Consider the following 20,000-nt stretch of genomic DNA (forward strand, 5'->3'; position numbering starts at 1 on the left):
GTTCCAACACTTTTACTACCTACCAGTCACTCAGACACCAGGATGAGGACACAGAGAACAGAGAGGTGCAGCTTTAAGTCTGTTTGTTGGACGGAGTGCTTTAGCCTGTCGTTAGTTGCTCCTACATGTCTGTCAGACCCACAGAAACTCATCCAACACAGTTTCAGGGACCCTGAACTCCTCGTGTTGAGCGTCTGCTTCCACCAGCTGTAGCTGTTGTGTTCATGTGACCTGGTGGATGTGCTGTGGTGATGTTTTAGCTCCTGAGCTTCACTTGAGTCTGTTTTTTTTAAGCTACTTTCTAATTTAACTGCATCTGAACTCAGGGAAATATTCTAATAATAATAATAATGCACTTTATATCTGACAGTACAGATCTCAAAGTGCTTCTACTTTTTACCACAACGTCAGTCACTGTTTTCACCTTTTATACAAACCAAACGATCAATACACTGATGGAGAAAGTGATCAGCAGAAGAATCCAGAATGAAAAGAATCATCAGCTGCAGTTTGAGCCGAAATGTTCAAAATTAGCTTTTTACTGTGTACTGGCAGTACTTTTACTGCTGACGCAGTGTTTTACTGTGTACTTTTACAGTTGAGTCATTAATGAGTCGCCATGGATCAGTCTGCAAGTTACTTCCTGGTTTGGTCTCAGAGCTCCGACAGTCTGAAACAGTGTTTTTCTCTGTCTGTCTGTCTGTCTGTCTGTCTGTCTGTCTGTTGACGTTCTGTTAAATGTAACGTGTCATCAGGACGCCGGCGATGGAGCGAGTGGACGACAGGAACGGAGAGCAGGTCCGACCCCTGAGATACACCCTGAACCCACCGACGGACATCCCGCTGACCCCGCCCAACAAAGAGGTAACCATAGCAACCCCGCCTCCACAGACTCCCAGGTACCATCCTTACCTGTGCCATCACCTGGTCCAGGTGGGGCGTCTTACCTTCTGCCACAGTGTAATGCCACTCAGTAACCACAAACACTCCTGAACTAACCACAGACACTGTCCCACTGTTATTACAGACAGTGAACTAACCACAGACACTGTCCCACTGTTATTACAGACAGTGAACTAACCACAGACACTGGACTGTCCCACTGTTGTTACAAACAGTGAACTAACCACAGACACTGTCCCACTGTTATTACAGACAGTGAACTAACCACAGACACTGTCCCACTGTTATTACAGACAGTGAACTAACCACAGACACTGTCCCACTGTTGTTACAAACAGTGAACTAACCACAGACACTGGACTGTACCACTGTTATTACAGACAGTGAACTAACCACAGACACTGGACTGTCCCACTGTTATTACAAACAGTGAACTAACCACAGACACTGTCCCACTGTTATTACAGACAGTGAACTAACCACAGACACTGTCCCACTGTTATTACAGACAGTGAACTAACCACAGACACTGTCCCACTGTTGTTACAAACAGTGAACTAACCACAGACACTGGACTGTACCACTGTTATTACAGACAGTGAACTAACCACAGACACTGGAGTGTCCCACTGTTATTACAGACAGTGAATTAACCACAGACACTGTCCCACTGTTGTTACAGACAGTGAACTAACCACAGACACTGGACTGTCCCACTGTTATTACAGACAGTGAACTAACCTCACTAACACACCTGCCTGTTGACCTTTGACCTCTGGTGGACGCTGCTCTTCAGTGCATGTATCAGCTGTCACTCTGCTCTGCTTCCTGTTTTCTCTCCTATCAGGTTCATGACAGACCTGCTCCTCCCACTAAGCCACTCCCCCCTGACCCCGCCCTAAAACCCCCACCACAGGTAACCCACCTCACCTGGAGGCTACGCTAACAGTGTCCGTCTCGTCGTCCTGTTGTGTCCAGTTGCTGTCGTGGTCTGTCCTGGTTTGTCGTGGTCTGGTGTGGTCTGTCGTGGTCTGGTGTGGTCTGTCGTGGTCTGTCGTGGTCTGTTGTGGTCTGTCCTGGTCTGTCCTGGTCTGTCCTGGTCTTCACAGGTCCCAAACGTTAGTTTCAGGCTCGGCGGGCGGTGGAGTCCCCACAACGCTTTAATGTTAATTACCACCCTGATGTCACAGACTGGACGTGATGACAGTGAACACATCACGGTAGCAGACACAGACCTGAGACCTGGATCAGGTCCCCGGTCAGTGGGGCGGACCTGTGAAGACCCCCGGGCTGAAGAGTCAGTGAAAACATGCTGCATGTTGATGTGGTGTGACAGTAAAGGGCTAGTTCAGATGTTTTCACGTCTTTCTCTTGGCCAGAAACGTATTTTAACTGTTGCTAATCTGCCGCTAGCTATAACGATGTTAGCTGTTAGCCCGCTAGCTAAACGATGTTAGCTGTTAGCCCGCTAGCTAAACGACAGCTACAACCTGGGTTACTGTGGCGTCACGATCGGAAAATGTTTCACCTGCCAAAAGGGTTTTTTCTCAGGTGACGATCAGGAGCCGAACCTCTGAGGGCTTCTGTAGCTCTCTGTGTGCTGCTGTTCATGTTTCCTGACCACAATCCAGCAAATCACTGACAAATCTGAACTGTCCCTTTAAATGATTTAATACCCTGATTGTTTCCACCGTACAATCGAAGAGAAAAATAAGACGGTCGTGAAGAACCAGAAAAGCTTTGATTGAACTCTGACCTGCTGCTTCAATCTGTTTAACAGCGTCCAGCCCCCCCCACCAAGCCTCTGCCCCCCGACCCCCCCAACCAGGTACGGTCGTCCTACCTGTGGTGTGTCGACTTCCTGTCTGCAGTGTGTGTGTGTGTGTGGAGATCCAGGTGGTTTATGGGGGCAGGACAACGACTTTAAATTTAACCGTCTACAACTAAAAACTAAATCTGGCTCTTAAACATTTTGGAAAAAGTTCATCATAAAAAAACTGATAATACGTCCGAATGTCAAAATGAAGATAAAATGATTCTTAATGCTTGTGTTCAATGTAAAGTCACTGTGGTGCCTTCACACGCCTGCTGATTGGAGGAAGGAAGTAAAACTGATTTATATTATAATTCTCAGTTCAGTTCAGTGAAGATGATGATGACGATGATGATGACGATGATGATGACGATGATGATGGTATTGAGCCCAATCACACCACAAGCAAAAATATGAAGATGAATCCAACTCCAGAAAAAGTTGATGTTGTGTTTGATGTGTTGTGTAGTTCACAGACAGTTGGACGTCTCAGTGCTTCAGCTAGTTTCACAGAAGGTGACCGATCAACCATGTGGTCTAGTGGTCAGGGTTCAGCCCCTGGTGGGGGAAGTTAGACCTGCTGAAGTTAGTTCACCAGGAGTTATTTCTGACAGACCAGCTCACGGTGACGCTGAGCTGCTCGTTGTGTCCAAACAGACGGAAGTCAGCCCAACAGCTACCAGGCTGTAACACGCTAATGTTACAGCTACTTTAGAACCGGAGGGTTAACTTCCCACCGCCAGACCACATGGGAGGGTGACGAGGGACTCAGAAGGTTTGTTGTTAGATCATGTAGGTGGGATCTTAAATAACCCTTTAAAACACAAGTCGCAGCAGCTCCTGTGTCCTGTTCTCTAAAATCCCTGTTTTAGTGAATGTAGTCTGGTGTGTGTGCTGTTTGTGGTTAAACCAAAAGGATCTTCCAGGTCTCTCTCTGTAGGGATCCTTTCCATGATGCTGTCACACACTTAGAATAACACTCTGAGCCTGTCAGTGGATCAAACAAGCTCTTTTAGTGGACCTACTGTGATCAGGTGCAGTTGTCCCAAAGGATCACGTTGCAGCCATTGCAGCCCGTTTGGTGTCTGCTGGCTGAGGTGATCTACTGGACCAGTTCCAACACTTTTACTACCTACCAGTCACTCACACACCAGGATGAGGACACAGAGGATCATGGGGGGGTTAATGTTGGTGTGACCGGGCCTTTCCAGACGGACTGTTTCTGCATGCAGCACTAATGAAACTGAAACAGAAAGAGCTCCTCTCAGCGTGCTGCCTTCACTGACCTCCTGACATTATCAGACAGGAAGTGTGAAACATCTTCTCGTCTTTCTCAAGCTTCTCTCTTCCTCCTCACTAACCTTCCAGCTGCTGGCGAGTCGACCAGCTCCGCCCAACAAGCCGCTCCCCCCCGACCCCGTCACGCCTGCACAGGTACACCACAGCTGCACGCTGGAGGCTGCTAGCATGTAGCTCGCATGTGCTTAGCATGTAGAAAGAACGTGATTGGACTGTAAACTGACACCGATACTTCTACGATTATTTTATTCATTAATCGCGCTCAGGCCGCCGCGGTGAGTTTTAATACTATGAGCTTAAAATCTAGATGTTTTTAGGAAGTCAGGACAGTTTTAGAAGGTTTTTTTGAACAGAAGCACATTTTTGGAAAGTCTGTGCGTCTTTGGAAGTGAAGACGTTGTGGGCTGACTGATGAAGGTGGCATCTGGTTACTGAGGTGTGGTTGAAGGAAGAGTGAGTGACACCTGGCCGGTTCATTACCTGGTGTCAGTTTTACCAGTTTAACAATATTCTCTCATTAATCTCCGTCAGTTCTGCTTTGCTGTTTTTTTGTTCGCTACCATCAGCACTTCCTGCAGATGTTTCACATTAAAAGTTTACTATGACAAGGCTTTTAATTTGAAACACAGCACAAGCTTTGAATCCCTTCGATAAATTAAAATCAAAAACTGTGAGAGAACAGTGGTGAGTGAGTGAATCAGAATATCTGATAAATGGACGTTTATTAGGACGGACTTAAAGCATCCCAACGGTTCAGGTGAGAGGTTCAAGTGAGAGGTTCAGGTGAGAGGTTCAGGTGAGAGGTTCAAGTGAGAGGTTCAGGTGAGAGGTTCAGGTGAGAGGTTCAAGTGAGAGGTTCAGGTGAGAGGTTCAGGTGAGAGGTTCAAGTGAGAGGTTCAGGTGAGAGGTTCAGGTGAGAGGTTCAGGTGAGAGGTTCAGGTGAGAGGTTCAGGTGAGAGGTTCAGGTGAGAGGTTCAAGTGAGAGGTTCAAGTGAGAGGTTCAGGTGAGAGGTTCAAGTGAGAGGTTCAGGTGAGAGGTTCAGGTGAGAGGTTCAGGTGAGAGGTTCAGGGTGAGAGGTTCAGGTGAGAGGTTCAGGTGAGAGGTTCAGGTGAGAGGTTCAAGTGAGAGGTTCAGGTGAGAGGTTCAGGTGAGAGGTTCAGGTGAGAGGTTCAGGTGAGAGGTTCAAGTGAGAGGTTCAGGTGAGAGGTTCAAGTGAGAGGTTCAGGTGAGAGGTTCAGGTGAGAGGTTCAGGTGAGAGGTTCAAGTGAGAGGTTCAGGTGAGAGGTTCAGGTGAGAGGTTCAGGTGAGAGGTTCAGGTGAGAGGTTCAGGTGAGAGGTTCAAGTGAGAGGTTCAGGTGAGAGGTTCAGGTGAGAGGTTCAAGTGAGAGGTTCAGGTGAGAGGTTCAAGTGAGAGGTTCAGATGAGAGGTTCAAGTGAGAGGTTCAGGTGAGAGGTTCAGGTGAGAGGTTCAGGTGAGAGGTTCAGGTGAGAGGTTCAAGTGAGAGGTTCAGGTGAGAGGTTCAGGTGAGAGGTTCAGGTGAGAGGTTCAAGTGAGAGGTTCAGGTGAGAGGTTCAGGTGAGAGGTTCAAGTGAGAGGTTCAAGTGAGAGGTTCAGGTGAGAGGTTCAGGTGAGAGGTTCAAGTGAGAGGTTCAGGTGAGAGGTTCAGGTGAGAGGTTCAAGTGAGAGGTTCAGGTGAGAGGTTCAAGTGAGAGGTTCAGGTGAGAGGTTCAGGTGAGAGGTTCAGGTGAGAGGTTCAGGTGAGAGGTTCAGGTGAGAGGTTCAGGTGAGAGGTTCAAGTGAGAGGTTCAAGTGAGAGGTTCAGGTGAGAGGTTCAAGTGAGAGGTTCAGGTGAGAGGTTCAGGTGAGAGGTTCAGGTGAGAGGTTCAGGGTGAGAGGTTCAGGTGAGAGGTTCAGGTGAGAGGTTCAGGTGAGAGGTTCAAGTGAGAGGTTCAGGTGAGAGGTTCAGGTGAGAGGTTCAGGTGAGAGGTTCAGGTGAGAGGTTCAAGTGAGAGGTTCAGGTGAGAGGTTCAAGTGAGAGGTTCAGGTGAGAGGTTCAGGTGAGAGGTTCAAGTGAGAGGTTCAGGTGAGAGGTTCAGGTGAGAGGTTCAGGTGAGAGGTTCAGGTGAGAGGTTCAGGTGAGAGGTTCAAGTGAGAGGTTCAGGTGAGAGGTTCAGGTGAGAGGTTCAAGTGAGAGGTTCAGGTGAGAGGTTCAAGTGAGAGGTTCAGATGAGAGGTTCAAGTGAGAGGTTCAGGTGAGAGGTTCAGGTGAGAGGTTCAGGTGAGAGGTTCAGGTGAGAGGTTCAAGTGAGAGGTTCAGGTGAGAGGTTCAGGTGAGAGGTTCAGGTGAGAGGTTCAAGTGAGAGGTTCAGGTGAGAGGTGCAGGTGAGAGGTTCAAGTGAGAGGTTCAAGTGAGAGGTTCAGGTGAGAGGTTCAGGTGAGAGGTTCAGGTGAGAGGTTCAGGGTGAAACTGAAGTATCTGAGACTGGAAGAGGCACAGCAACAGTCAGGACTCATATTTCTGTAATGGTGGAAAGTAAAATGGCGCCCTGAGGTGTGGTGGTCTGTGTTGGTCTGTGTTGGTCTGTGGTGGTCTGTGTTGGTCTGTGTTGGTCTGTGTTGGTCTGTGGTGGTCTGTGTTGGTCTGTGGTGGTCTGTGTTGGTCTGTGTTGGTCTGTGGTGGTCTGTGTTGGTCTGTGGTGGTCTGTGTTGGTCTGTGTTGGTCTGTGGTGGTCTGTGGTGGTCTGTGGTGGTCTGTGTTGGTCTGTGTTGGTCTGTGGTGGTCTGTGTTGGTCTGTGGTGGTCTGTGGTGGTCTGTGGTGGTCTGTGGTCCAAGAGTCCACCGCATCATTAGAACAATAATTAATTATTTTTGGCAGCTGATGTATTTTCCCATGATGCTCTCTTCAGGTGCCCGTAAAGCCCCGCCCTCTGGTCCCGGCGTCCCGCCCGCCCGTCCCCCCTCACCCCCCCGCCTACTCGTCCAACGCCAAACCGCCACCACACGGAGCCGTCGCACCTGCAGCCGGCCCCCACAGGTAAAACTGAATCGATCCTTGATAGTTGCAGGTTAATTTGATTGGACGTTGAATTAGAAAAGATAACCAGGTGACGAGCCTCCACAGCCGCCTCCCTTCAGTCGTCACCTTTATTGGTGGTTGAACAGAAGCTGACTGTTGCTTTGTGTCTCTGCAGACGCCCCCCCGCTCCTCCGCTTCGACCCTCAAACCCTCAGAAAGTCGCCTCGTCGCCGCTCTGACGTCCGCACGAGTGATCGGAGACGATCCCTCCGCCGAAGATGAAGATGAGGATGAGGATGAAGATGAGGATGACGTCGTCAGTCGCCGGACTCCTCACAAACTGTATATAAGTGTTTAACAGCTCAGTGCCTTGCTCAGCTGCACCGCGGACGGGAATCACCCCCCGACCTCTGACCTTTGACCTCTGACCTTTGACCTCTGACCTTTGACCTCTGACCTCTGACCTCTGACCTCTGACCTCGGGCCGCAGGAGACGATGTCACATTAAAGTGTCTTGTGCCGGCGGTGCAGCGCACCCTGCAGGCCCCTGGAGTTCAGTGCCTTGCTCAGAGACGGGAATCGAACCTGTGAGTGGTTCCCAAACTGTGGCCCTGGGCCCTTTGCAGGACCTCTGGAAAATATTTTCTAACTTTCAGACAGTTTTTTAGCAACATGGTTTTTCTTCGGACGACTTAACGTCTTTGAACAGGATGAAATGTGGTCGTTGACTCGGACTGAAGCTTCTGCTGCTTTCAACAGGACTCAGTCGTTCTCAGATGGACTAAACTGACATCCGATGGTCATCATGAACTCCTCTCCATCAAACAGTCTGTTAGAAGCTGACGAGGAAACGCTGCGGGACTTTTGTTGGAAAACAATTTAATATTTTGAGGAAAAACAATCTTTATATTTTCTAAAGAAAGACTGAATGTGTTGACATTTCAAAATGAGGTCGTTTTATGGGAAAAAGCCAGAATATGAGAAAAGTTGTGATGTTGTGAGAATAAAGTTGTAGAACCACAAGAGGTCATTAAATAACACTTTAATGTTTAAAATTTACGACTGTATCCTTTAAATATCACAACTTTTCCTCAGTGTCGTGACTTTTTTCTTGCAATTCTCGATTGTTTTCTTTATAATTACCTACAAACTTGTTTCTCGCGGACGGCCGGACGAACGTTTCCTGAGATCCACATCGGACTTCAGCCTGCAGGTGGACCAAGAGCCTTAGTGGGAGAACTGGTTCAGTCCCAGTAACCCATCTGGTTCTGCGGGGACATGTTGAGAGAATCTGTGCTGGATTTTTATTTTTCTAACCCACCTTGAGATGTTCATCAGCCAGGAATGTAATCATGTTCGTAACATTACGCCAAAGAATGTAAAAGATAAAAGATGCTGTAAGATTCATCAGATCTGTGCTTTTATTTTGAAAGTCTTTTTATTTGCCTTTTTTACCTGAGCTGGTATCAACAGAGCTCTTCCTTCAAATGTCTCTTCCTTCAAACGCCGACCAGTCCGGGATTTTTAAAGGCCGATTTAACAACGATAGTTCTTCATCTGAAGCCGACGTCAAAGAAATAAATCCCTAAAAAAGAAAAATAAATCTGGATCACTGAACATCAAACAAACTGTTACAAAATCCAGCGTCACACTAATTAAGTAGCGTAAACACACTACAGAGCTGGTGAGTCTAATGAACCTACAGAACCACATCATCTGCAAAGAAACAGACTCGGACTGACGCTCATGTTTTACTGATAACATAATTTGGAGTTATGATCTTGTTACACATTATAAAGTCGTCCTAAATGATTGAGTGTTTTCAGCGCCCCCTGCTGGAGGGACGGGCAGCGGACACAAGCAAGCAAAGTAGTTATGTATGTGAAGTAATTCAGCAGTTTGGTTAGTTTAGGGAAAAGATGATGGTTTGGGTTCAAATGTAAACGTACAAAAGTGAAGTTGCGTTAAAAGTTACTTTACGTACGTGATGTAAGTTTTGTCAGTGAAAATAAGTCGGTGTTGACGTTTGGTTTTTCTCGTAGAACGTGAGAAGAAAATCTTGTATCGCGGCTGAAGTAAGGACATTAAAAGTTACTCAGCGTCCAGGGTGAAGTCGTATTTGACGCATTCGTCCCCCCGACCGTCACGCTGTTTGTCGACCTCTATAAGACGCCATCTGACTCCCGCTCTGTTCCCGGTGTTATTTTAAGGCCCATCAGAGGTCGCCTACGTACACTTCGGTTTATTAGCCATAACCAGGACCCTAGATGTGCCCTTAGCCCCTAAACCAAACCTTTCACAGATCTAGGGTTACAATCTAAAGTCCAATCTGTCCCTAGCCCCTCCCTCCAGATGACATCACGCAGACTGTGAAAGATGGTGGGCTCTGATTGGTCAGGTAGTCTTTCACATCTCTTTCTGTGCTCCTGATGTGACGCAGCCTTAAAATGGAACATGTGGGTTCGTGGTTACGACGCAGGAAGTCGTGTCGGTGATGTTCGGTGTTCAGTGGTTATGTTTTGAGAACGCAGCGTCTCAGCGACGTCAACATCTCATCGACGCCAAAAGACTCCTCGCCGCTGGCGTCTAGAAGCCACTGAGGCTTAGCTAGCTAGCCAGCGGCTAACGTAATGTTAACATTTTCCTCAGACATAAAATCACTGAGACAAACAAACTGTATGATCAACAGTGTGCAGTTTAAGTCCAAAGTCCAGAATGTCTATGTTGACCTTCATTTCTTCTTCTGTGGTTCCTGCTCTGCTCCCCTGTGGGACAGGTGGGCGTCACTTCTTCGCCCATTTACGATCATAATCCATGCGGTTATTTCTCCTATGTTCTTGTTTACATCGTCTCCAATAATGACAATACGTCCGTTCCAACATAAAAAGAGTTCATCTGTGCTCTGGGCAGGAACCATGAAACAGACCTGCAGTCTCAGTCAGCTTCAGGGGATCTGATACTGGAGAGGCAGGGCTGGGACTGTGCGTACAGGAGCCCAGGTCAGGTGACTGAGTCAGGTGACTGGGACACGCAGAGCACACCTGCAGGACAGCGGCGTCTGATTGGTCAGAGTGAAACCACAGAGACGAAGAGGATGTGAAATAGGATGAAGTGAATCAACAGGAGAAACTGAAAACGTCTCTTCTCTAATCGGTTTACTGAGAAGCACAAAGACACTTAGAGAAACCACTTCCTGCCCCCCCCCCCCCCCCCCGACCTCTGACCACAGTGAGGAGGAAGTCGTGATGAGCTCTTCTTCTTCTTCTCTGTTTCTTCACAGTCGCTCTTTCAGCTCAGAGAGTCGACACGTTTCGAGCTGAGGAGGAATCACATCTCGGTCTTCATCCTCCTCTCCCTCCACCTTCACCATGACTCCATCCGTCCTCCTCCTCCTCTCCGTCGGCCTGCTGAGCTCCGCCGGCTCGCTGCCTCCTCGAACCTCCTTCCTCCTCAGTAAGTCCAAACAATCATTTCTGATCCATCATCGATCACTTAGTCTCCTCTTTTCCTGTGTGTTAGAGCTGATGGTGGATTCAGTGTTTTAAACTCTCATCAGTATCTTTTCTTTATTTCTCAGAGGTTTTGTTAACTGACCACCTTCCATTTATTTCTCTTCACTAAATATTTTTGGGGTGCGTCTTCACATATTTTGTCCCATGAAAGACGTCCAGTTTCTAATCGTAGCAGAAGATCGAAGAGTGAGCTTTGAGAAGCTGGAAAAAGTGAATTTAAATCATTTGTGATGTTTAAAAACTGACTTGAAATGAACAGATGATCAGTAACAGTCGACTCGACGTCAGTCACTGTGTGACCACGTCTCTTATTAGACGTTAATGTGGAAACGCCTCGTGTGTCAGTCGTCGTGTTTCCTCTCAGTGTTTGAGTCAGAGCTGTGACAGTCTGGTCACATGATCAGACAGGAAGTGAGCTCTGATCAGCCTGGAGTTTAGTTTGACTCCACTCCGCTCTCATGTCGGTACGCTAACCATAAGGCTACAGCTAGCAGCCGCTTAGCTTAGTTTATTTTAGCTTAGCGTAACCAAAGATCCTCTATAACTACAGATGTGTCACTACAGGCTACTGTCCAGAGGTCTGAAAGGTCTCCACTTCCTGTCTCTGAGTGGGCGTGGCCTCCTGGAGGTAAAGGTGGTGTGGATGGAGGGAAGCAGTCGGAGCTGTGGGAGCGTCAATAATCTATCAATAATCTATCAGTAATCTATGTGAACACCAGCTGTTCAGTGTTTAACATCAGTCAGACTGGAGCTCAGTGCAGGTTGGAGTCAGCTGTTGTTCAGTGTGTGTGTGTGTGTGTGTGTGTGTGTGTGTGTGTGTGTGTGTGTGTGTGTAATGTGAACTAAACATGAAGCAAATATTTGCATTGCGTCATTTGGATATTCTGGATGAACACAATGACAAAGGAGCTGGTGCTAACTGGGGCTAATGCTGGTGCTAACTGGGGCTAACGCTGGTGCTAATTGGGGCTAACGCTGGTGCTAACTGGGGCTAACGCTGGTGCTAACTGGGGCTAACGCTGGTGCTAACTGGGGCTAACGCTGGTGCTAACTGGGGCTAACGCTGGTGCTAATTGGGGCCAACGCTTACATTTCGTGTTACTTGTGTCTTTCGTGTCGCCCACCAAACGCGTCCCTCGTTACCATTAAATGATGTTTTATAAACGTTCCGTTGTGAACTGAAGATCTGTTGGCCACGCCCCCATGAGTGTGACATCACAGGAAGTCCTCCTGGCATGACAGGATCAGGCTGATCAGACGAGGCAGCAGCTCTGAACCACTTCCTCCCTGCGGTCGCCCTCGGTAACAGGAAGTGGTGCCATCGCTGAGTGCTGATGTTATTATTGATCACTCTGTGCTCTGTTTAACTGTAGCAGGGTCTTTGTTTAGCCCCCATCGAACTGAACTGTGTGAAAACCCCATGACATTAACGAGGTGAGCCTGCCTGCCAAGGTGAGGTGCATGATGGGAAGGCGGGGGCTCTGTGAGCAAACGATCACGACCGCTGAGCAAATGGAAAAAAGGCTGATGACAAAAGATGAAAGTTCAGAAACACACCTGCAGTGTGAGGCGCCGAACAGCGCGCAGCTTCCACACGGGTCCTTGAACGCCTCACGGTGCCTTTGCTGTCTCTGTGGTTTCAGACTCTGCAGACAGACCTCTGGTCCACTTCACCCTCCCCGGCGTCCGCTACACAACCACACTGCTGCTCAGCGCCGACGGATCCACCCTGTACGTGGGGGCGCGGGACGCCGTGCTCTCATTGGACGTCAGTCAGAGTGATGTCATCAGCCTGAACAGGAAGGTGAGCCAGAGTCGGTTCACTTTCAATCCCATGATGCACTGCTTCATACATGAACTGAGCTTAGTCCTTCATTAACCCATAACATCCTTCTGTCTGTCTGTCTGTCTGTCTGTCTGCCTGCCTGTCTGTCTGCCTGTCTGTCTGTCTGTCGTCCAGGTGGTCTGGAGTCCATCTGACAGTGAAATTAACGACTGTAAAGGCAAAGGGAAGAACGATACGGTAAATATGAACCCGTCTCCGTCAAACGCTGTCATGATGGTGATGTTTCTGGTGGCCGACCAGGAAGTCAGCGTCCCCCTGATTCCCTCCACAAACAGCCGATGGGATTCCTCTGGTGGATTTTTATTTATTACAAAATAACCCTTTAAAACACCAAAGTCTCTGATGGAGGCAGCAGCTCTTAAATCCCTGTTTTAGTGAATGTAGTCTGGTGTGTGTGCTGTTTGTGGTTAAACCAAAAGGATCTTCCAGGTCTCTCTCTGTAGGGATCCTTTCCATGATGCTGTCACACACTCAGAATAACACTCTGAGCCTGTCAGTGGATCAAACAAGCTCTTTTAGTGGACCTACTGTGATCAGGTGCAGTTGTCCCAAAGGATCACGTTGCAGCCATTGCAGCCCGTTTGGTGGCTGCTGGCTGAGGTGATCTACTGGACCAGTTCCAACACTTTTACTACCTACCAGTCACTCAGACAGACCAGGGGTAGAAACAGTGGACTAAAGTACTGGAGTTCTCTGTTAACATTTATTATTAATAGACATCATATCACTGTGAACAGTACAACACTCACTAATTATTCCACCAGACTACATTCATAAAAACAGAATTTGACCTCACAGAACAGAGTGGTTGCTGCTGCCTCCATTAGGAAGGTTACACAGATGTTATGTTGGATGTGAACTGACCCTTTAAAACACACCAAGTCACAGTGCTGCAGGTCTCAGAGTGTATTTATTGATCACCACACTCTCTATGCTCCACATTCAGCTCTTCACCACCGTGTGCTGCAGCACCGACATCAACCACAGCAGCAGTTCACTGAATTTACACAGAGCAGAACAGAGACACAATGAGTTAATAATAAGACTGCCTGCCTGTCTGCCTGCCTGTCTGTCTGTCTGTCTGTCTGTCTGCAGGTCGACTGTCCAAACTTCGTGCACGTTTTGCAGCCAATGAACTCCACCCATCTGTACGCCTGTGGCAGCTACGCCTACAGCCCCCATGACACCTACATCGTAAGTCACCGCAGACGCTGAACGCAAGCCTGCATCATCGGTTTTAAGCCGTTACCGTGGCGACGGCAGCGTCACCATCACATGACGGACACGTGCGAGCAAAACTGTGAACACTGAAATCAAAATGATTTCATTTGAGCTTCTAAACGCGACGTTTTCTGAGCAGAGTCTGGTGGAGACGTCTTCAGGTCCCACTCACCGAACGAGTTTGATCACAAATTATTTTCTTTAGTGTTTTTAGTTTTCCTCTCAGAGTCATGCGGTACCTTCTACACCTGGCCAGCAGCCTGATGGAGCTTTTACATTTTCCCCGGTTCAGCCTCTGTGTGTTCATCTCCGGCAGGACACCAGAACCTTCTCGCTGGTCCAGAGTGACGGCGCCAAATCTAAAGCTCGGTGCCCATTCAGCCCCTTCCAGAGAAACACCGCCATCACCGTCGGTCAGTGTGCTGAGTTACCACCACAGAAGAAGAACGGGGTCCAAACACCCTGATGAACTATGAATGCACACGCGTGTTTAAACCCTTTATTAACAACCTCAGCTGCTCTGTTTGTCCGCGTGCAGACGGCGAGCTGTTCACCGCCACAACAACCGACTTCAGAGGAGTCAACCCGGAGATCTCCCGACACTTCAGCAAAGATGGCCGCCATGACGTCAGCCAGGACACGTCTGTCAGCCTGCTGGAGGGTGAGAGGAACCAGATTAGACCTGTTGGTTAGACTGAAGGAGCAGAAACAAACAGAGAGCAAAGTGTTGTGGTGAGTCAGACGAGGAGAAAAAGAGGAAGAGGAAAAAATAAAGGTGTCAGACAGCAAAGCGAGACATGATCGCTGTCGGGGTGACGTCCAGAGGCACAGGGTCGCTCTGATAACCGGGGCGTCACCCGCATGAGGACCTCCTTTGATTGGTTAGTCGGCAGGTAGCCCCGCCCTAAAGCCTCCCCTGCCACGAGCCGTGACCCCAGAAGTAACTTTAGTCCATAAAGTTTGTGAGAGTTTCTCAGATCTAAACGGAGCCCAGGTGTCTGGCCTTAGCCCCTCCTTCCTGATGACATCATGCAGGTTGTGAAAGGGAACGGCTCTGATTGGTCAGGTGGTCTCTCTCTGACTCTGGGCTCTCCAGATCCCTGCAGAGAGAGACCTGGAAGATCCTTTTGGTTTAACCACAAACAGCACACACACCAGACTACATTCACTAAAACAGGGATTTTAGAGCTGCTGCTCCATCAGTCAGTGTGTCTGTGTTACTGAGTGACTTTGGTGTTTTGATGAGTTAGTTTAAATCCAACATAATATTTCTGTAACACACAAACTATCTGAGAAGTCACATAATGATGATACTGAAAATATCAGTGAACAGTTCATTGATAAGATACAACAGTTTATTCTACTTTTTATGGATCTCCTTAGAAACTCTGCTGTGGTGCTTCAGTGTCCAGCATTCTCAGTAAAGCTGTTACAGGAAAACAAAAAAAGAAAACCTCATAATAACATCACAAACATTTCTTTCACCTCACAGGCTTTCAGCCAAACCACAGAGCAGCCGGCAGCTCACTTCCTGTTTTCTGTCCCCGACCATTCGTTTCCTCTTTCCCTCTAAGTATCTCCTCGTCCACGTGTTGGTTGTTTGTGGTTAAAGCTACCAGGAGGCTCTCCACCCTGCTGAGATGTCGGGCCCAGTAAATGTCCTCGTGCGGCGTCTGTAGAAGTTCACCGGGAGGTTCTTCCTCAGGAAATAGAGCCGACAGGGTGAACTGGACTAGGATCAGTTCTTCTGGTCTTCCTGAAATCCACAACAATCTCTTTAGTCTTTTTGGTGTTAAGATGAGACTGTTGTTAGAACGTCAGACTCGTCGTCATTGGTGATCACACCCACAACCGTTGTGCCATCTGCGAACTTGATGAGGGTGTTAGTAGCATGGATGGGTAGACAGTCGTGGGTGTAGACCGGAGGGGGCCCAGCACGCAGCCCTGTGGGACACCGGTGTTCAGGGTGAGGGTGGAGGATGTGTGTTTCCTAGTCTGACTGACTGGGGGCGGTTGGTCAGTTGCAGATGGTTGAGCTGAGGCCGAGGCTGACACCAGATATACATGACATGATACGTGAGAGTATTATGGGATGTTTACCCAAAAATAAACTGTCTAGACACAACACGTGAAAACACACCTGTGGCCCTTTAAATTATTCGTGCGTTAACATCTGAACGTTTCTCGGCAGAGCACCGTCTGTGGTCTCCGACCCCCCCACTTCAAACCACATGGCACAGCACCCTCAGCCTCTGTCATCACTTCCTGTTTTTCAGAGCCAACGTTTGTCAGCTCGTCGTCGGACCCGTCAGACAGGAAGCTCTACTTCTTCTTCACCGAGGTTGGGAAAGAGTTCAGCTTCGTAGACGAGCTGCGAATCGCCAGGGTGGCCCAAGTGTGCAAGGTGACAGTAAACGGAGAGCGGCGTGATGGCGTGATGGCGTGATGGCGTGATGACAAACAACAGCACTGACAGTAAAGTTTGTCCTCTGTGCTGCACAGGACGATGTTGGCGGTCAGAGGACTCTGCAGAAGAAGTGGACGTCCTTCACCAAAGCCGCTCTGCTCTGTCAGTCCCCTAAACAGCTCCCCTTCAACATCCTCCAGGACGTCTTCACCCTCCCACCACCAGAGGGCGCCGACGCCTCCGACACGCTGTTCTACGGCGTCTTCACCTCTCAGTGGTAGGAAGCCGAGAGCCAACGTACCAGTCAGCCAGTCAACATACTGGGGGGGGGGTAATGCTAATAATCCAAACATATGATCATATTTAAATTCATATATCTGTGTTTACTGTGATGTGGGGGGGTGGCCGGCCCCTCCCTGACCTCCTCATCATGTGATATATTTTCCATTTGAAGTGAGATTTGATTGGTTCCCTGTGTGTTTGTTAACGGGCCGACGAGCTGAAGCCTTTTCCATCAGATCCAACTGTGTGAACATCAAATGTTTTTTCTGGACTGAACACAAATGGAACTGTTCGGTCAGCGATGTGACGCTCGACCCTGTTTTCTCTGGTCCCGTTCAGGCCGTCGGCTCCAGAATCTGCCGTGTGTGTCTTTAAGCTGCAGGACGTCAGGACGGTGTTCGCCGGGAGCTACCGGGCGTTCGACATGAAGACCCACCAGTGGAATCCAACGCGGGACACACACTCGTACCTGGGAAAGGTAGGACGGTCACATGTAGGAGATATACAAAGGTTCAGTCATAGTTTTTTATTTTAAACTTTTGCAGTTCAGATTGACATTGAGTGAAGAGTCGTGTTTACAGTGGACACTGGTTCCCAGCCGGCTGGCAGCCAAGAGGCCTCCGGCTTGGGGGGGGGAGACCAGACAGAGAAGTGAAGAATCATCCAGACTCGCTGTTTCTGCAGCATCCAAAGCCGCCATGATGGAAACGTCCACCAGGCTGAAACGATGTGTGATTTAACTTTGTGATTAAATGTTGGTGTGTGACCCCCCCATGCTCTCCCCACAGTGTGGACTGGACAACGCCTCAGACTCAGAGCTGACTGAGGTGAAGAGGAGCTTCCTGACCAGCGACGGTGTGAACCCTCTCGGAGGAGGACCGGTCGTTGTCTCCCCGGGGCGGCGCTACAGTCGCGTGGCTGCGATGAGGACGCAGGCAACCGATGGAAAACAGTACACGGTCCTTTTCCTTCTCACAGGTGAGCTGTCAGACTGAAGCACGGACGATGACGAGCCTGAAAAAGGCCGTTATGTTATGTTATTAGGTTTATACTTTTTAAAAATGTTCATCAACTCTCCCTGATGTCCAGAGTCCGGATTCCTCCACAAAGTGGTTTTGTTGGATCGGGGTGTGCAGGTCGTCGAGGAGATTCAGGTCTTCACACAACCACAGCTGGTCAAGAGCATCGTCCTCTCCTCCTCCAAGGTGAGCCTCACACCTCCGGGGCGGGTTGGAGGTCTGAGTCCACTCATGATCTGACTTATTAGTTTTTTACGAGGAGACTAAAACATTGTTCTTCATCATTTTTTTCGATTTTGGGCTATTTTGCTTCCTTAACGTCTTCTTTCAGACTAGTGGAAAGAAAACGTCCAAAATCCACTTTCAGGTGTTTTTCCTTCACTTTGTCTTTCTGAGTCTGTACATTTCTACTAAATTCACATCTTTTCAGTCTGTTTTCTCTAAATGAGTTATTTTTATTCCTCCCTATGATCTAAAGGGGTTTACATTGGGGTCAGAAACTCAGATATAAACCGAGTCCTACCAGGTACAAAGAGACTGGATCAGCTGAATATTTGTTTATCAGTACACATCACAGTGTTTTCTGGTCCTGAAGGGAGTGCTCTACGTGGGGACATCGGAGGGTGTGACCGCTGTACCTGTGGCCAGGTGCTCCATCTACAGAACATGCAGCCAGTGTGTTCTGGCCAGAGATCCTCTGTGTGGATGGAGTCGGAGAAGCAGGGTCTGCACTGGTCTGGATGGCAGCCACGAGGACCTGTACGTGAAACCTTTAACACACTGACAACATTTAGATATTATTTAATAACACTTGCAGGTTATTCGATATGATGAATTATGGGAATGAGATGCACCAGAGACCAGCTGCACTTGATATCTAGTGTTGTAATCAGCCTGAAGTGAATCTTGAGTGAGTAAAATAGAGTCATGACTATTGGTTTGCTCCTCAGGACTCAAGACATAGACGCTGGCAATGTGGAGGAGAAATGTGGAGGAGAAACCACGAGCAGCCCGGACACAGGTAAGATATCCTCAGGAAAACAGAAAGCACCTCCTCATTTAGTGCTGCAGTGGGGGGGGGTCTCTAAAATAACTAACATTATCTGAGGGGCATCCGTTTTCACTTACAACAGTGACCTTCCTCTTGTATTAATACTAAAATGTTCTGTCTTCCAGAGGTCAGCGTTCATTTGAATGAAGCGGTGAGGCTTCAGTGTCAGAGCCCCTCCAGCCTGGCCCGTCTCACCTGGACCTCCCCTCGATTCAAACACCTGCCACAGACTCTCTTCATCCAGTCGGCCGACGGCAGCCTGAGCTTCTTCGCCGTCGCCGCCACCTTCGGGACGTACCGCTGCGAGGCAGAGGAGAGCGGGCACAGGGAAGCAGTTGTTAGCTATGATGTCCGACAGGTCGTTTCTCCGCGCTCCGTACGGCCCGACCTGAAGGCCGACGAAGACCGTGTGGCCAACTACAAAGACGAGTCCTACGAGGAACTGGAGGAGCCAGCGGCCTCTCCGACCCCACCTTCAGGAGACCCAGAGGACTACGTGATAAAGGACGAAAGTGATACATTCACGACCATTTTAAAGGACGAGACCGACTCCAATATAGAAGATTCTGAGTTGTCAACCAACTTTGGAGACGGCGGTTTGGACGGTGGTTTCACCCCGACCTCCAGAGGAGACTACCGGTCCTGGAGGGAGCCTCTGGGCGACACTCCGTCGATGTCCACAGAGAAGAAGAGTTACCACAGTGAGCTGGTTGTGGTTTCACTCCTGCTGGTGACCTGCATCTGCCTCCTGATACTCTGTGGGATCCACATGGGGCTCCAGAGGAGAACTGGCCTCAAGACGAAGCCTGTGTGCAGCCCAGAGGACGGCGGCAAAACAAACCAATCTATGGAGAGTGTTCCCTCTCTGAGCAGCCCACAGGACGCTGGTCCTGATCTGAAGATGATGGAGTAACAACATTTTAGTGACAGGTGGTGTTTCTACCCATGATCCTCTCTGTCCACATCCTGGTGTCTGAGTGACTGGTAGGTAGTAAAAGTGTTGGAACTGGTCCAGTAGATCACCTCAGCCAGCAGACACCAAACGGGCTGCAATGGCTGCAACGTGATCCTTTGGGACAACTGCACCTGATCACAGTAGGTCCACTAAAAGAGCTTGTTTGATCCACTGACAGGCTCAGAGTGTTATTCTAAGTGTGTGACAGGATCATGGAAAGGATCCCTACAGAGAGAGACCTGGAAGATCCTTTTGGTTTACCCACAAACAGCACACACACCAGACTACATTCACTAAAACAGGGATTTTAGAGAACAGGACACAGGAGCTGCTGCTCTGCTGCTGCCTCCATCAGTCAGTGTGTTTGTGTTACTGTGTTTCATTTGTGTCTAATAAGTCACAAAATAACACAAACAAACTGATCAAGGCAGCAGCTCCTGTGTCCTGTTCTCTAAAATCCCTGTTTTAGTGAATGTAGTCTGGTGTGTGTGCTGTTTGTGGTTAAACCAAAAGGATCTTCCAGGTCTCTCTCTGTAGGGATCCTTTCCATGATGCTGTCACACACTTAGAATAACACTCTGAGCCTGTCAGTGGATCAAACAAGCTCTTTTAGTGGACCTACTGTGATCAGTGAACCTCCTGTGATGATTACAAGATGGGTCCAGGTTTATAA

At 48.7% G+C, this 20,000-nt stretch overlaps 2 protein-coding genes and 1 long non-coding RNA gene across 3 annotated transcripts in view; all 3 read left to right on the forward strand.

The window, feature by feature from the left end:
- Positions 1 to 8,458, forward strand: part of adam15 (ADAM metallopeptidase domain 15) — a 35,832-nt gene extending 27,374 nt beyond the window's left edge. The window contains exons 21-24 of the mRNA XM_070834732.1: positions 756 to 864; positions 1,751 to 1,819; positions 6,925 to 7,052; positions 7,210 to 8,458. Coding sequence (XP_070690833.1) covers positions 756 to 864; positions 1,751 to 1,819; positions 6,925 to 7,052; positions 7,210 to 7,273 — 370 coding nt within the window. The 3' untranslated portion in view covers positions 7,274 to 8,458. The remainder of the gene's footprint in view (positions 1 to 755; positions 865 to 1,750; positions 1,820 to 6,924; positions 7,053 to 7,209) is intronic.
- Positions 8,459 to 10,356: 1,898 nt separating this feature from the next.
- On the forward strand, positions 10,357 to 19,348 carry LOC139204748 (semaphorin-4A-like). Its single transcript, XM_070834733.1, has 14 exons — positions 10,357 to 10,487; positions 12,190 to 12,350; positions 12,507 to 12,569; positions 13,488 to 13,586; positions 13,930 to 14,026; positions 14,152 to 14,274; positions 15,890 to 16,017; positions 16,116 to 16,297; positions 16,642 to 16,780; positions 17,091 to 17,280; positions 17,392 to 17,507; positions 17,917 to 18,080; positions 18,272 to 18,342; positions 18,498 to 19,348. The coding sequence occupies exons 1-14, from the start codon at positions 10,403 to 10,405 to the stop codon at positions 19,283 to 19,285; spliced, it is 2,406 nt and encodes an 801-aa protein (XP_070690834.1). The 5' UTR covers positions 10,357 to 10,402; the 3' UTR covers positions 19,286 to 19,348.
- A 497-nt stretch (positions 19,349 to 19,845) lies between these two features.
- Positions 19,846 to 20,000, forward strand: part of LOC139204751 (uncharacterized) — a 1,107-nt gene continuing 952 nt past the window's right edge. Inside the window, exon 1 of the long non-coding RNA XR_011584447.1 lies at positions 19,846 to 20,000. This exon is cut by the window's right edge and continues 20 nt beyond it. This is a non-coding gene — a long non-coding RNA (uncharacterized lncRNA).

The sequence above is a fragment of the Pempheris klunzingeri genome, chromosome 8 (assembly GCF_042242105.1).
Source record: "Pempheris klunzingeri isolate RE-2024b chromosome 8, fPemKlu1.hap1, whole genome shotgun sequence".
Classification (NCBI taxonomy): Eukaryota; Metazoa; Chordata; class Actinopteri; order Acropomatiformes; family Pempheridae; genus Pempheris; species Pempheris klunzingeri.

Coding starts and splice junctions, on each gene's coding strand:
- LOC139204748 (XM_070834733.1), top strand. CDS start 10,403: ATGACTCCATCCGTCCTCCTCCTCCTCTCCGTCGGCCTGCTGAGCTCC. Junction 10,488..12,189: donor TCGAACCTCCTTCCTCCTCA/GTAAGTCCAAAC, acceptor CTGTGGTTTCAG/ACTCTGCAGACAGACCTCTG. Junction 13,587..13,929: donor GCCCCCATGACACCTACATC/GTAAGTCACCGC, acceptor CATCTCCGGCAG/GACACCAGAACCTTCTCGCT.